The sequence below is a fragment of the Terrapene carolina genome, unplaced genomic scaffold (genome assembly GCF_002925995.2).
Source record: "Terrapene carolina triunguis isolate 2854851 unplaced genomic scaffold, T_m_triunguis-2.0 Scaffold112, whole genome shotgun sequence".
NCBI lineage: Eukaryota > Metazoa > Chordata > Testudines > Emydidae > Terrapene > Terrapene triunguis.
Window position 1 is genome coordinate 20,841,023 of NW_020664463.1, and position 17,863 is coordinate 20,858,885.

General features: G+C 41.7%; 1 protein-coding gene across 1 annotated transcript in view; it reads left to right on the forward strand.

Moving 5' to 3' along the window:
- The window catches only part of CCND2 (cyclin D2), a 65,206-nt gene extending 48,981 nt beyond the window's left edge, over positions 1-16,225 (forward strand). Inside the window, exon 5 of the mRNA XM_026652308.2 lies at positions 10,088-16,225. Within this exon, the coding sequence (XP_026508093.1) occupies positions 10,088-10,243 (156 nt within the window). The 3' untranslated portion in view covers positions 10,244-16,225. The remainder of the gene's footprint in view (positions 1-10,087) is intronic.
- Positions 16,226-17,863: the final 1,638 nt, after the last annotated feature.

Consider the following 17,863-nt stretch of genomic DNA (forward strand, 5'->3'; position numbering starts at 1 on the left):
GTCAGACCAATGGTCCATCCAGCCCAGTATCCTGTCTTCCGACAGTGGCCAGTACCAGATGCTTCAGAGGGAATGAACAGAACAGGTAATCATCAAGTGATCCATACCCTGTCGTCCATTCCCAGCTTCTGGCAAACAGAGGCTCTGGACACTTCAAAGATGATTTTACATCCCTGCCATCCTGGCTAATAGCCATTGATGGACCTATCATCCATGAACTTATCTAGCTCTTTTTTTCACCCTGTTATAGTGTTGGCCTTCACAACATCCTCTGGCAAAGAGTTCCACAGGTTGCTTGTGTGTTATGTGAAGAAATACTTCCTTTAGTTTGTTTTAAACCTGTTGCTTATTAATTTAATTTGGTGACCCTTAGTTCTTGTGTTATGAGAAGGAGTAAATAACACTTCCTTATTTACTTTCTCTACACCAGTCATGATTTTATAGATCTCTGTCATATCTCCCCTTAATCATCTCTTTTCCAAGCTGAAAAGTCCCAGTCTTATTAATCTCTCCTCATATGGAAGCTGTTCCATACCCCTAGACATTTTTGTTGACCTTTTCTGTACCTTTTCCAATTCCAATATATCTTTTTTGAGATGAGGCAACCAGATCTGCACACAGTATTCAAGATGTGGGCATACCATGGATTTATATAGAGGCAATATGATATTTTCTGTTGTCTCATCTGTCCCTTTCCTAATGAGTCCCAACATTCTGTTAGCTTTTTTGACTGCTGCTGCACATTGAGTGGATGTTTTCAGAGAACTATTCACAGTGATTCCAAGATCCCTTTCTTGAGTGGTAACAGCTAATTTAGACCCCATCACTGTATATGTCTAGTTGGGATTATGTTTTCCAATGTGAATTACTTTGCATTTATCAGCATTGAATTTCATTTGCCATTTTGTTGCCCAGTCACCCAGTTTTATGAGACAAACATATTTAAAACTGAATGAAACTTTATAAATACATGGGAAAGAACCTCTGAAAGGGAAAGAAAAGTAATTTCCATTTCACAAACACACATACACTGACCTGTGAGAGACACAGTTGGTGTATGTGCCGCTTTGATTTCTGTACTCTCCCTCAGGGTGGAGTGGTAGGAGTATTGCACTGGTCCCAGATGCAGGGTGGTCCCAGAATGCAGTTCTCTGTGGGCTGCAGGGGGAGGCTCGAACGGATCTGTTGAGCCTGAAGGTCAGTCAGAGACTGCAGCGTGTCTGTTTGCTCCCTGAGAAGTGTTATCATCTCTTGCTGCCTGTTTCTCCTGTCCTCACTATCCCTGTCCATTGTGTCCTCGAACTTCATCCTCCCAGCCCTCTGCTCGGTATCTGAAGCACCGAGGCTCACAGGATCTCCTGGAACATGTCTTCCCTTGTCCTCTTCTTTCTCCTGTTCTGGCTGAGCCGCTCTGCTGGTGTGGATGGAGAGACCCTCAAAGCCACTTTTGCAGCTGCAAAAGAAACAGAGGACAGAGGTACTACTGTGAGTGCATTCACTCCGCTTGATCACACAAGTTACAAGCACTACAGTCTCACTTCTGCTTGTGACTTTAGCTGATATCTCACGCCTGAGGGTAACAGAGGCTGAAAGGGAACAGCTCCTGCACACATCCGGCTGCAGACCGAGTCTGTATGGTGCTAGCCTGCGTACTGCAGTGGTGCCTGCTGAAGTAATTGCTGAGTGTTGTGGGAAAGCATCCTACTGCAGCAGAAGAAATAAGGCAGCCCTCCCCAGAAACCTTTGGCAGAGGATTGCATACTGCCTCCAGGAAAGCTTCCTTGAGATCTCTGTGGAGGATTCACAGGCCTTCAGTACACATAAACAAACTGTTCTGCAGGGCTCCCTCTGCCCAACTGTTGAGAAGCAGATAGCAGCTCTACCTCTTGGTTATTTCACTACCTCTTGCAGCGTGACTAAAAAAGAGTAAATGAACAGATGTGTCCCTACAATGTCAAAACAAACCACATATTTACCAGAAGTTCCTTCCCCTGCATCAGGCTCACCAGCCTTGAACTGCTGGGACTTGTTTGACTGCTCAGGAGTCAAAAAGAGGTCCTGACTTGCAGTGCCACTGGATCCCCTGGTTGCCTGTCCCCCATTCTCCTCCTCCTCTTCCTTGTCCAACACCTCATTCTCAAGGTTCACTGTGGTGGCCTGTGACTCCAACTCCCCCGAAGTATCCATGGGGCTCTTGGGGATGGTGGTCGGGTCACTGCCGCGGATGGCATGCAGCTCCTTGGAGAAGCGGTATCTCTGCAGCTCTGCACCAGAGTGGCTGTTTGCCTCCCCTGCCTTCTGGTATGCCTGCCGCAGCTCCTTGATTTTCACACGGCACTGCTGCATGTCCCTCTTTTAGCCCTTCTCCCCCATGCTCATAGATGTCGACGTTTCTACGGCTGGATCGAAACTGTGCATGCACAGCCTCTTCTCCCCACAGACCCAGGAGATCCACCACCTCCTGTGTACTCCAGGCAGGAGGGCGTTTGCTCTGTGGAGCTGGCATGTTCAGCTGGGCAGTTACTATATGAGTTCTCCATGCCAAGCAAACAGCAAATGGAATTTAAAATTCACAGGGCTTTTAAAGGGGAGGCATGTACCTGTGTACCTGGCAGCTGAGCAATGGAGTTCAAAATAGTGACCAGAGTGGTCACAGTGGGGCATTGTGGGACACCTCTTGGAGGCCAGTAAAGTCGACGTAAGTTATGCAGTGTCTACACTGCCACTATGTCGACCTAACTACGTCGACCTAAGTGATATACCTCTCGTGGAGGTGGAGTTAATGGTCGGTGTAGTGGGCGAGTTACGTCGGCGGGAGCAACATTGTAGTGTGGACACTTACAGAGTAAAGCAGCTTATGTCGACCTAACTCTATAGTGTGGACCAGGCCTCAGATGTAATTGTTACCCAGGGACTTCTTGATGCCAACTGGCAGAGGGCATAACAGGTGCATATGGGTTACAGGAATCCCAGGGTCTGGTATTTTTAGTTCACCAAGGAGTGTCATGTGAGGACTCAAAGCCTGTGTCACCCTGGTCATCAGTATCACTGCAAAGTGCACGTACAGATGTTGTGTAAGGAGTTATGTATATACACTGAAAATTATGTTCTTAAGGTCTGCATTAAGGGAGCGGTCACCAGCAACAGTGAAAAGCAGGTTTTCTTTCAGACAAGGAATGTTTATCTGTCTGGCTGTTTACCTGTAAATTAAGTATTGTATGGTTCACAATAGGCCTCCACTCAAAAGTCTGAGCTGCATGCTAATGAAGGATTGTGAAATCTTCAGAGAGGAAATTAACAAGAAGAGGGAAACAGCAGAAGTCAGCTTGTTTAGGGGTAATACAATGAACTTTTGAAATTGTACCCAAGGTACAGATGAACCCCTAGATATTTGTTCAGTCTGTAAGGACAAGCTGTCAGCGGGCATGATTTTATTAAAAGGGGTCTCCGCCAAACTGGTTGAAAACACTGGGGAAAGAACTTGGGGTACGCTTTCTTGCAGGAGATAGACATTCCTTGTTAGTTACGTTTAGTTTTCAAAAAGCGTGTTATGATTTTGTTTTATATGTAACCATTTGTTTCCAGTATTCTTACTCACTATCACTTGAATCTCTGTGCTTTGATAATAAACTTATTCTTGTTTTCCCTATAAATACATCTAAGTGCTGTGTGTTCAGCAGAGCTGTTTTCTAAGGTGTAACTAGTGAGCTGGGGTGTACAGTTTCTTTGGGAACGGTGAGCCTGGTAATTCTAGAGAGTTCAGTGGATAAGGGGCTGGACACTACAGGGAATGCTTGGAGAACTTGGGGTTGGTGCGTGCCTATTGCTAACCAGTACAGAGAGAGCGAGGCCTGGAGGGCAGTACTTCTGCTATCAGAAACTGGTGGTTTCAGGGAGCTGATCCACCGCAGGCACAGACAAAACTTCCTCACACTAAGGGCAGGGTGTGGTGAGGTGCCTCACAGCCCTGGGAAGTGTCATTTTAGGACTCTGCATAAATTAAATGGATCATTATTTGTTTTTGCAATGAATTATTACTATTAAAAATGTATAATATTATAAGAGTGTTCTGAAACTGACTTAACTGGGTGAGGATTTTCAGGATTTATGTTACATGCAAAACCCTGCAATTATGTAGAGAATTGGGTTGTAAAGCACTGAGATTGGTACTTGGCTGTGCAAATGCCTGGTTTGTTTTAGAAAGACATTCTGGTTTGCAATTTTGGCCCTTAATGTTTTAAAGGCATACTGAGATCTTTGTATGAAACGTGCTTTATAAATGCAAAGTTTCATGATATTCTGCAAATGGATATCGTCATTCTTCCAGTTTTTTATTTCTGAGCCTGATCTGCACCATTTTGCCATCAACTTCAATGGGAGCAGTGTCGGGCCCTGTTTGAAGGAATGTTAGCATGGCTGGAAACTTTTATTTGTTGGTAGGGAGATGTACACACTCAACTAAATCCTTCTGGTGTGGGGGGCTCATCTGTGCTGGTAAACTCCTGTGTGACCTTGGGGCTCATCCCTTGATTACCTTGCACTTCTGTCAATCTAGCTGCAAAAACTGTTTGAAAACAAGATATTGTGTCTGATGATAGATTATATGCATTTGCTTAGGTCTTCTCCAGTGAAAACAAGCACAGCACATCAGCAGCAGTTTATGGAAAAGGGAAACAGACCACAAACAGACAACCAATTCTGTTGCAACAAGCAGTTGCCAGAATATGCTATAATGGACTCACTGGACATTTTAACATAAGCCCAGTCATTTTACTGACCCGTGGAACATGATATTACAGTTACTACCTCTTAAATATATGAATGTTGGTAATGGACCTAGAATGCACATGTATTCTTGAGCATGGGATTTATTTGAATTTTTGAGGGTTTTTGGCAGCAATATATTTGGGATGAGAGGCCCAGCCCTCACCATTAAATGTTCAATTCCCTGACTATAGAAAGCGTCCAACCATTTCCCAGTAAGATGAAAAAAAGCAAAAGTTCTCACCTTAAAATAACTAGACAGATTTGTCATCACCAGCAGGACCATTAAAAACAAAACAATCAGTCCCCCTACACACCTCTTGCAAAAAAACCCAACAGAAATACCCCAACATCTAATGGATACAGCATTGTAAAAAAATCCAGATTTTTTTGCTTCACCTCCCATCACCAATAAATCCAGGGTATTTAGTTACTTTTTCTCAGTGACATGTACAGTATCCTTCACTTCAATCTTCCTGCTCCATTCTTAGCAAGCTGGGTATTCAAACTTCACATCTCTCCAAGAGCAGGAATCCAGTAGGTTTCAGTCCCTTGCTTTCTGATAAGAATGTAGCATGTATGCAGAGTATAAGGAGGGATAGACAGCACAATGCACCTCATACCAAAGAAGTTGGTAGGAGGTCTAATTTTAGGCCTGACAGGGTCACCAATTTTGGTTGGACGTATTCCTGGAAGTTTCATCACATGACATAATCTTTAATGATTAATCTTTAATTCCTGAAGACTACAGGACTCCTTTTACAATAAGGCAGCAAAGTCTTTTGTAGATTCACCAAAACCAGAGAAAACGTGTTTTTGGTAATTAAGTGTCTTAATATGAGTAACTCCTGCTGGCATGGTTGCTACATGAGTTCTTAATACAGGATTATGGGCAAGCCTTCTTGCTCTGGTATGGTGCACAGACAGTGTGCACAAATACCTGTTGTGGGAGTGCGGTTAGCATTTTGAAACATGTCCATTCAATGACTGATCCAGTGTGCTGACAGTACATGTAATCCAGTGGATAGGGTACTAGACTATGAGTCAAGAGATCAGCATTCTATTCCTGGCATTGCCACTGACTCATCGTGTGGCCTAGTGCAAGTCATATAGGCCAGCATTTTTAGACACGACCTCCCACTTTAGGCACTGCATTTTTGTGGGAGGGAGGTGTCCAACTTGAGACACTATCTTGAGTTTCTAAGGTGCTGAGCATCCCCTGCTCCCATTGACTTAACTGGAGTTGTGGTTGCTCAGTGCATCTGAGTATTAGCTAATTTAAATTGTTACTCGCTGTTTGTGCCCACAATATACCTCGAATCTCCAGAGGACAACAGGTCTATACACAGAGTGTGGGTATGAATGCAGAGAGACAGAAATAAGGGTGTTTCATGAAAAGCGCAGATGAAGAATTACATTCTGATTAGTTGTCCTAAGAAAAACGGATCCCAGGAAATTAAAAGGAGTATGCTGTGGAATGAATACATGATGTACACTCTCCTTCTTCTGAGGCTAAGGTTCATCTTAGAGGGCTGTCTCATAATCAGCACAGTACAGAGTGAATATATCTGTCATTAGGGGCACATTACTATTTTAGACAGATTGCCATAAACTAGAGCAGCCTCTGGGGTTCCTCTAATTTATGATAAGGGCTACACCGGGGTAGGCAACCTATGGCATGCGCGCCAAAGGTGGCATGCGAGCTGATTTTCAGTGGCACTCACACTGCCTGGGTCCTGGCCACCAGTACAGGGGGCTCTGCATTTTAATTTAATTTTAAATGAAGCGTCTTAAACATTTTAAAAACCTTATTTACTTTACACACAACAATAGTTTAGTTATATATTATAGACTTATAGAAAGAGACCTTCTAAAAATGTTTAAATGTATTACTGGCACGCGAAATCTTCAATTAGAGTGAATAAATGAAGACTTGGCACACCACTTCTGAAAGGTTGCTGCCCCTGGGCTACACTTATGCCAAAGAGCAGGCCAGATTCTGCATAGTGCAAAGGTGACTTAAAAGACATTGTTGTCCCCACTGCACTTCATGCGACATACAGCCTAGAATCTGGTCCCTGAATTCTGTGCCAAGCTTTTCCAAAGTGACCTTGTGTAAACTCTTAGTTCCCCTTCTGTAAAATGAGGAGAATGGTAGTTGCCTGCCTCCTTAAGGTAGGGGTATGAGGCCTTGCTCAGTAATGACTGTGAAGTGCACAGGCTTATTAACACCAACAAGTGAAAGAGATGGCACTAGAACTCATGGTTTCTCCCTTATGCCCAGCACATCTTTCCCCCAGTGCAGCAAGTATAGTGAGTGTTGGCACCTCAAGCCCAGGAGAATGTCATTTCCCCTCACTTTAATCTCTGCCTTCTCCTAGGCTAAGGGGCCACAGCAGCAGCTACTCTATCTGTTACATCCATATTACATCCAGAGCTCTAGCTCTGTTCCTGAGGCATGTTTCAGTGTAGTTGGTACGTTAGGGGGCTCTCTGGGGCTTTTAGCAGCAAGGCTCTCATGGGCTCTACTGAGCATGTGCAAATGACAATTTTCAGAGGCTTATAACTTGGGTAAGCCTGGGTGTATGTTCATGGGGAGAGCATACGGCTCCTGACCCCACACTTCTCCTAATCCCAATTGGAAGGTCCTACTCCAAATCCTGAAGGTGCTAGAGCTCTTCAGAGAAACCGTTGGGATTTTTTTTATTGTCAAACTACCTGCTTTCCCTAGCCTCATTCTTGGAAATGGCAGAGCTGTATTTGATTAAATTTTCCCAGATCAGGTCAGCCTGAGACAGAGAGTAAGCATGGAAAATTTCAGCCCAAGGGATAGAAGTTTGGCAAAGTTACAAGCAGCTGAAAGCAGTGGCTTATAATGGAAAGTTTTAAGCAACTTGAACTATGGGAATCACCACTTTCTTCACCTATTGTTAAGGGTTTAATATCAGTCTCACCGATCTTTGTTGGGGCTTTGTTGGAGCACAGAGCCATGGGTTAAAGAGGCACATAGCTATGACAAACACAGAGAAGTAACAATCCACCCACTGCATATCACACGGACATGACACTGCAGCACAGATTTCAAGTATTGCCTTGCTCTCTGCTAGTGATCTGACAATGGTATTGATCAACGTTATTCTCGATAAGGGAACAAACAATTGATTCTGACTGTTAAGCTGGAAAATACGACACCATCCTGGTCCAGTTATGCCTAGGCAATAGTGATGAACTAGCCTCTTGTTACTGATGCTCTAATGGTACTGCCATGATCTGTACCTAGCTGACTGATGCTAGAACTGGGTAGTGGCCTCCACATCCTTGGTAAGTTTCTTGTTCATGATAGGACTAATGTCTCATCCAGTCCACTCTTCTTTGTATCTGATCAGCATAACAAACCATCCCCTTGTACTCTTTTGCTGGTATATCTACATGTACAAATAATGTTTGGGAATGGTGCTCCAGCATATAGGCATGGTAGTTTCTTTGCAGAGAGAGGGTGTGATTTTACTGCTAGCACTGAGTCTCCAGGGTCCAACAAAAAGTGGTATTCTTGGCACAGCATGAATTTTATCCCCTGGAATAATCACACCAGCACAAATGGTATCGAGCACATAAATGTCACCAATGGAGCGGACATGCCCAGACATGACTTACGCTTTCCCAGTTAGGCTGGGACAACAGATGTACATTGCAGGCCTGGGATGAAGCATACCTGTGTGCAGACTTCAAACTCCACTGGTTGCCACTATGTGGGTGAGGGTGAGGGGGCTTCCCAGATAGGCCCCTGTTTTGATCCGTTGTACTGCAGTACTTTGTTCTGTTCCCGACTCGACCACTGACTCCGTGTGTGACCTGATGCAAATCACTTCACCTCTGTACCTCAGTTTCCGAGTCTGTGAAATGGGAATAATGGTACTTATCTAATCCTCTGTATAAAGTGCTTTGAAGTCTATGGCAGAAACATGGTTATTGATATTTGTCGTTTTCCGATATTACTACAGTAGAACCTCAGAGTTACAAACACTTTGGGGATGGACGTTCGTAACTCTGAAATGTTCAAATGAACAAAACGTTATGGTTGTTCTTTCAAAAGTTTACAACTGAACATTGTCTTAAGACAGCTTTAAAAATTTACTGTGCAGTAGAAAAATGCTACTTTTAACCATCTTAATTTAAATGAAACAAGCACAGAAACAGTTTCCTTACCTTTTAAAATCTTTTTTTTTAAACTTTCCCTTTATTTTTTAGTCGTTTACCTTTAACACAATACTGTACTGTATTTGTTTATTATGGGGATGGTGGTGGTGGTGTTTTTGTTTTTGTCTCTGCTGCTGCCTGATTGTGTACTTCTACTTCCAGATGAGGTGTGTGGTTGACTGGTCAGTTTGTAACTCTGGTGTTCGTAACTCTGAGGTTCTACTGTATTATTAATTATTGCTATTTTAATTTTGCCTGCACCCTGAATGCCTGAATGTTTCAGTGAGACAGAAGTGTCCTAGCTTTGGCCTGCTCTTTCCCCTGTTGTTGGAATCATTTTGGTTGTTTGAATTTGAATTTGCTCCATGGGTGGAAGATGGTCCGTGCAAACTGCTGACAATGGTCTTGGTGCTCTGTGTCTTGGATTGTCTGGTGGGTTGCTTCCCAACTGCTTTTGTCCTGTTTCTACCAGGGTTGTCTTTCATGAGGCCCAACTGTCAAGCAGTGTTTGGAGGCAGGATTACATTTTTGGGAGTCTGGGTACAGATTCTCTGAGCTTAGGGGCATCTCCTTTTTACTTCTTCGTTGCTGACCCTTCTAAAGAAAATACTTCAGTGTTCTATAGTAACGGCCCACTTCATTGCAGTGCTGTAAAATGTAGTACTTTGGACCATTACAAAAACATTGGTTTTATTAAAGGCATGTTTCTTCTTGCATAGGGATGATATACATTTTGCCCTGCAGAGGGAATGCAGCAGCTACTACATAGATAGGTATAGTCCTGCCTTTGGATTTATACCTGTCCTGCAGGAGATTGCCAATGAATACCATTGAGTTCCTGTTCCAAAAGGCACTACTTTCTTGCAGGAAAGTTAGAATTATAAGTTGCCAAGATTGTAACAAATGTGGTATTTGCTTTAGTCCACACAAAGGACTGCATACGTGGGCTGCTTCTAGTGACGTGCAGCCTGTTTCTCTTCATAGCACGATTCTAGGGTGAATGCATGATTTCCATTCATATAGCCTCTGAACATCTTGGTTTTCCTCATTTCTGCTTGTCTTGACGCTTTGATTGGCACAGTGGGAAAAGATTCACTAACAGATCACTTTGCTTCCTATTCTCTAGGACTGCCTTAAAGCCTGCCAAGAACAGATAGAGTCGGTGCTAGTAAGCAACCTTAGGCAAGTCCAGCAGCAGCAACAGCAAAGCAATCCTTCTAAGATGGTGGATGAACTGGACCAGGCCAGCACTCCCACAGATGTGAGAGACATCAACCTGTGAGGACATCAGCCCAGACAGTCATGCTTGCTCCCCCTGCTCCCCCCCCCCCTTTTTTTAGAATGAAATCTTTTTTTTAATCTGCTCCCACATAGAACGTATTTAAAGCTCTTTTAGATACAAAAGAAAACAAAAAAATGAGTAATTTAAAAAAGCATTTGGTGCCTGTGATGTTCTACAGAAGGGAATCCCATGATATATTTGATAATTGCTGTTTGATTATGTATCGGTGATATTAAGTGCTTATAAAAGCATAAAAAGTAGCTAGATAAATGTAAGCCTGCATTTGTGGGAACAAAGTAGAGTATACTTTTTTGTGCGTGCATTATGACCTAGTGCATACACACCCTTTTTTAAACTTAAGAAAGGAATTGTGTGTGTGATGTTATGGCTTGACTAGATTGCAAAGCAATAGAATTAAGGGGTTAGGGCAAAGTGGGAAAAGATCCCTGAAGTGATTGAACCATTTTGGATGCAGAAGAGATTTGCTGATCTATCACCTCTGTTATTAGTCAGAACTGTTTGTTGGATCTCTGTATGTTAGTTTTGTTTACTCTTGCTGTCTGTGGTAGCTGCTACCTAAGAAAGAAGATGCTTTATTTTGCCAGCCGGAAGAGCAGGTGTTTCTTTCCCCCCCACCACCACTGCTTCCTACTTTTCCTCCAGAAATGGTTCATTCTAAACACAGCAGCATCTTTGGCATAAAGCTGATCCTGCTATCCAGCAGTGGTCCAAGCCAAAGTATAGAATGCTTGCATTAGATGGCAGAAATATACAGATTAAAAATGACCTGTCAACAAATCAGACCACCTCAGAACTTTGGATTCCTAGATGCAGTGGATCATCTGTGAAAAAGCATTATATTCATTCACAATGCTAATGCTACACGTCAATGTTAACTTTTGGCAGCTCTTTAGTTTGGTGTAAAGGCAATTAAACGATGCTCTGCCCATCTTCCTTTTTAACATCCTCACTGTGTTAAAGAAGATGTGATTTCCTTTGATCCCCCCTCTCCCTCCAAAAAATACATTTTCCAGATGTTTATAACTTTACTGGTCCACAGTTAGCATTATTATAAACCATTTCATTCGAAAAGCACTTTGAAAATTGTTCCTAAGGGATAAATGAGATGGTTTATGACAATTGTGCTGAGCAAAAAAAAAAAAAAAAAAGCAGCAGCAATGCATATAGCTTGTAATAGTCAATATTTTCCAATATCTGATGTACTTCGCTAGTTCTGGTGTTGCTGGAAATTCCAACACCTGCTTCGGATGACATTCCTGTCACAACATTCCGGATGAAAGTCTGACAATTCTGTGTATTGTTCAGTGTCAGAAGGATCTTAACACCACCTGCATGCTTATCTATGGACAATGAAAGAAAATTGCTGGTGCAAAAGACACAAATGGTAAACATCAAGGTGCGTGACTTTGATTTTTATTACAAAGGTGTATTCAGTGTACTTGAATTTATTTTTCCTGCTCCATCTGTAAAGAAGAGGCATTTAGATGGCAAAGGAGATGGGGCAATTTTTTTTTTTTTTTGCACAATTGTATTAACAGATTGCAAATATACAGTTTGAAGCTGTTGGATGAAATGTTAATGTTTGCATTTTTTTAAAGATAAAAATCCAGAAAGAACATGCTACTTTGAAGAATATTTTATGAATGGACTCTGCCATATTTGGCTAGATGAGGGTAGAAAATGGAGTAAGAATCTAAGGGGTTTATTTTGTTTGGTTTTTTTTTTTTTGCGCTGCTAAGAAGCTATGATTTGTTTCATTCTTATTCACATTAACAGTACTTAGCTGTATTGTTTCACTGAGTGTGCTGCTATTTTATAAACATTTTTATAATATATTATTTTACTGCTTAAATTTCAAATCCTGAAGTAGACGGTTAAGTGCAGATAAGAAGAGTTCTTAGATTTACTGGAAATGCCCTGTACAGTTGTTTTCTAATAGCGTGCTCATGATTTTTTTTATTTTATTTTATTTTATTTTTCTGATCACATCCTGCAAAGACAGTATATTTACCTCAGGTTTACTGGACAAAAATGGTTCCCATTTTCACAATACCTCACAACTTTACAGTTCTTTCCGCTGGGAGCCTCATGGAATGGTCAATGCAAAAGGCAGCCAAAGCCTGTGTTTTGGTGAGCAAAGCACAGTTGCTTCAGTTGTGTAGGGGAACAGTGGTAGATTGCAGGGACATTGGGCTCCCGTTTGGTCTTAGGTATCCGTTTCATAGTGGAAAAAATACATTAACATGAGGATCTGTTCAGCAAAGATTTCTGCACATATAGGTCTCGATCCTAGAAGCACTTAAGACCTGATTCTCCACTGTATGTCACCTCATGCAGTCATTTGTATTTGTGCAAAATGAGTGTCTTGTGGATATTAAAATGTTACCTCCAACATAAGTAGAATATTCTGGTTTGGGAGCATTTTACACTTACTTTGCCCCGATGCAAATGATTACTTAAGGTGCTGGACAGTGAGCATTGTACCTTTGCTACCTAGTGTAATGCTTTACTACCATAAGTAATCCCATAGGGCTAGATCGTGACTTTGTGGTTGTCTGCATTGTTACGCTGCCCCTAGAGCAGTCCAGAAAACAGATTATGACCCCAGGAGTCACAGTCCCCTCCTGGTCTCCTCTCTACTTCAAAAAGGGAATAAACTGCACCAGGTCTATACTCAGTGCAGCGTATGCATCACAGTGCACCAGTGCAGCCACATGGCTGGCCACACTGAGGTGTGGGGGAGCCAGGGCTCTACCCCTTTCCACCAACCTGCGTAGGGAGGGGGCTGTCCAGCAGTGTGGTGCCTGCTTCCTTGCCCACAATGCTGCCTGTCATACTGGTAGTTAGCCATGCCATGATTTGGCATAGAGAAATCAATGGGCCTACTTGTGGTAGTAAGCACTCTGCTCAGTTGTGTTAGTGGAATCAGGCCCTTAATTTACAGTGGATTTAGAAATCATCAGCCCAGTACTTTTGTAATCCTCAAAGGGAGTTTTCCCTGAGTATGAACTACAGGATTAGGCCCACAGTCTTCTCTCAGTGGCTGGGTATCAAAAGACAAAATAAATGGTCTTAAAGTAATACTGCTAGGCTTTTTGAGCCCCAGATTTTACATGCTTTTAACACTGCATATTATAATAAAAACCACCTTTTTGTTAGGGCTATGTTAAGTATTCTCAATGAAAACCGAAAACATAGGTCCAATTCCCACAAATTCCTTTGGATGGCACTCCATGCAATTTCAGCTGTCTCTGTCCATGCAAAGGTGTTGGCAGCATCAGGCCCTGAGATATTTGAGATTTTTGTATTTTGTTTCAATTTTCTGAAATCAGTCCAATTTGGCAAAACAGCCAAAGTCCTGCAAAATGTTAGGTATTTTGCTTAAAAAGATAGAGGAAGTGAAAACAGTCACATTTTCACTCTGAAATGGCCATATAATTAAACAGAAACCTTGACATTTTCCAAATTGTGGAATTTTGTTCTTACAAAAATAAACATTTTCACATTAAAAACATGAAATTTTGCAGGTTCTAGTACAAAAAACTCATATTATGAAAAAAAAACATGGAAAGTGAGATTATGGAGCCACAAAATAACTTCTTTTTTGTGGCAAAATTTTGCCCTCCAAAAATCTGCACAGCCACCCTCCTCCTTATAAGATCTTACTGTGACATATAGTACCTTTCATATGGGCGTATACCAAAGTGATTTATGGACTGGGCCAAGTTCTGTGCTGACTTGTGCCCCTTAAAACACCCTTTATTTTAGTGGAACTGTACATGTGTAAGTCAGAGTAGTATTTGCCCACTGTGTTTATGAAGATGACTTCACCTACTTCTGGTCTGGAACACAGCAGTCATGTGCCATCAGCACTAAACAACTGTTTGTAGAATTGAAACTGCAAGGAGAATGTACACCAGCAGAATGGAACGTAATTACCCACACTGAAATTTGGCCAGGACAGCAGGGTTAAGAATCGTGAAAAATATCATAGGACTTTTAACAACCACAATGGTCAGGACTTTGGTTTTCATTTCATTAAAAAAATAGCACTTTCCCAGGCACAGTTCCTTCTACCACCATGCTAGGCATTGACTCGCTATGGACTCAGAAGGAAGAGTGTGCTGTCTGCTGAATCACTAGCACCAGTTCCTGCAGTACATACATTTTCCTTGAAAGGTTCATCATTAAGGTCTCTCTCCTGCAATCAGATCTGTGCAGGCAATCTCTTGCACCCATGTAGAGCCCTATAGACTTCTGTGGAACTCAGTGCAGGCACTGAAGTCCATTTGTGCTGATCTGATTACAGGAGTGAGATGTAAGTGTGAAATTCACTATGTTATGGAGGGCTAACTGCCATTCTGTACCCCTGTGTACTGCAGAGGGGAGTCTTCTCATCATCTTGGAATAGGCCAGCTTGGAGAGAGTTCTGGGGATGGGAAAGTGAATACACAGATTCGTTTCCAAAAAGGGATGTGGAGAAGCTACGTAGGAGCTTTTGACCTGTCAGTAGATTAGGGATGAATTTAATTCCCCTCACTCCATGTGTGCGCCCTGCATATAGCACGATTACTCAGGCATTATGCAGTGATGGGTGAATTTCACCCTAAAGAACCTGGTGGATTATAACTCAGAGCCTTATCCTGCAAACACCTATGCATGTGAGAACTTCACCCTTATGAGTACTCCCATTGACAAAGGGATTACTGTAAAATTAGTCAGGTGTATATGTGTTTGTTGAATCTAATCCTCGTATTACCATGTAAGGTTTGGTTTTTTTGTTTGTACCTTAGTATACCTTTTAAAACTGCCTCTGAGCATGATATAGTTAAATAACGTAGTTCTTTATTTTGTATAAAGCCGACACATAAAAAGTACAGTTGGAGCCCGCATGCACAATTTATTTCATAGGACCTACACTGTGTGCAGTCATTTTTAACAAATACATTTGATGCTGCAGTGGTGTAGTAAAAAATAAACAATTACTATGTGGTTAGAATCAAGAGGGCATTTACTATTATAATACACAGCACTCAAAGTATGTAAAATCTGGGTCCTAACAACTTGACAATATCACTTAAAATGAAAACTATTGTATGTTTTGCACAATTTTCATTTCAAACTGAGGACAAGAAAGACAAAATTGGTTCGGTTTTCTTTTTTGTCTGGCATCAAAAACTGCTATCTCAAAGCACCAGTGTGTGATTTTTTTCAAATACCATAATCCAGCCTTCTTCTCTACAACCCACTTTGAAAAAAGTGCCTTGCAGATTGTACCTTCCCAGGTCTTTGATATAGTATGGCAAATATTTGTCTTTTTAGTGGAATATTTGGTTTATCTATCTATCTTAGGTACTTATATGGTCCCCATCACTATAGTATCTGAGTGCCTCACAATCTTTAATGTATACATGCTCCTAATACCCCGGTGTGGTAGGGAAGTGCTATTATCCCAACCTAATGCTGCTGGTCTTTGCTTGAATAATTGGACAGCTCAAAAGGTCCCAGCAACTCACCCGGCCACTGGATTTTTTCCACTATGTGTATTTCCATGTTATCATGTACCTCAGAAATCACTCTCAGTTGCACAGTATCTGTTCTCAAACTTTTTTTTTTTTTTGCTTTAATGAGTGTGATGCCATATCAAGTCAAAGTTATCCTCTCACAATGTGCTCTTTAAGAGGTGTGGATGTTTATATGGTCAGGGGATGCTAGAGAGTGCGGTAGTAGACATGATCAGTGTAAACAAAAAGTATTTAGAAAGTATGTGAGATTGTTTTTTGATGGATAAGATTCTGATAAAGTGTAGTCTCGATTACCTTTTAAAAGGTCGTCTCTGTTCAGTGTTAAGTCATTTTTATTAATAACCTGTTGTTTTGACTAGTTTAAAGATGGTTTTAAGAAATGTGTTTTGGCGGGATTAGGTATGCTGTATGGACAATAAACTCACCTTGACCTGAACTGCCTGTCCTGTTTTTAGTCGTTCAGCATGAAAATCCTGTAAAAAGAGGTGCATTTCTAGAGCCCAGTACTCTTTTCATAAATTGTTCTCCACAGCAAAGCAACTTATGTAGGTAAACTGTACATGTAAAATGTCTCCCCATATTTAACTGAGTGTCATGGTAAAATAGACCTACTTTAAAAGTTAACTTGTTGGTCAAGACTTACAGCCACACTCTGGTATGTTTCTCTCATGGAAAGCTCCTGTAGTATTTGATAGAGTTAAAACCAGTAAAAAAAAGTGGGTTTTAAGAGTTCTTTGGGGTCTACAGAAATTTTTCTAAGAATGTATGTAATTTATTGGAGAAAGAAATCCTTTCTGTATGTTTTCCAAACCAGCCTATAGAATTCTATCTATAGCAGTTTATTTAATTCTCTATTCATTTATATAGAATGTTTTTAAAAAACAAAAAAAACTACAGAAAAATTAAGTTCTATTAGACTTTTCCATAAGTGTTGTGCAAAACTTGGAAGAAAAAAAAGGCTTTGTGTTGGACAAAGACATGGAGAATTTGAGGAGAAATGGACTTCCATGCAACAAATCTCCTATTTCAGACTTCGGGCAGGAGAAGTGACCACAACCTTCTGAGGTTCCACCACTTCCTTCACACTCACGTGCAGGGTTTTAAGCTCATGGATACGTACTGTAAGCTGATCATTCCTTCCCATTCACTTGTGTGGCGTGACCACAGTGCCCCTTCTCCCCCATTCCACAGTGCCGTATAAAGAGACACTGCAAAGACTTAATGATCTCTGTGTGGCCTTTACACTGCCTATTCAGTAAAAACAGCAGGCCAAATTATCTGCTGGCATACCTTCATTGACTTCACTAGAGTTACCCTGCTAATGGCAGGAGTGAATTCGGCTCAGCATTTCAGGTCTTGTGTGCCCATAAGGAGGACCAAGATTCACTACTAAATGAGGAACCACTTGTGACGGGATCCCTGGGGTACAGCCTGGAACTGTAGGCCCCCTTAACTCTCCAACTTGGGCTATATCTCACAATGCTTTGCCAGTGCCAAAACCCTTCCTGGCGCTGTTATCACTCAGCCACCAGCATGCAGAGTCACACCCAACTAAATTGCATGAATGCTCTCCAAGCCACTCATGAACTATACACAGGGAAACAAATCTCCCAAGCCCCCAGCCTTGCACCCCAGAAATCTACCATCTTACACTGCTCAAGACCGTTTCTTGAACAGTGCAAGCTCATTCATTAGCTTGCCACTTTGTCAAAGGAAAGTGGACATGCACCAGCCTTTGTAATCTGAGCAGATTCCCCAAGCACTTTAGACAAACTCACTGGTAAAGATAAAACATTAAATTAATTTTATTAACTACAGAAAGATAGATTTTAAGTGATTATAAGTGGTAGGCAGGTCCGAGGTAGTTACCGTAGGAAAATAAAAAGTAAACACGCATTCTAAATCCTAAACTTTTAGACTAAGCAAGAGTTGAATCAAACAGCTTTTTTGACCCCACTGGATGTTGCAGGTAGGTTACAGTTCTTAATACACAGGCAGAATTTCCTTCTCAGCCTGGGACCAGTCTCAGTTCAAAGTCTTTGTCTTCCCAGTGTCCTTGTTGCCTTCAGCATAG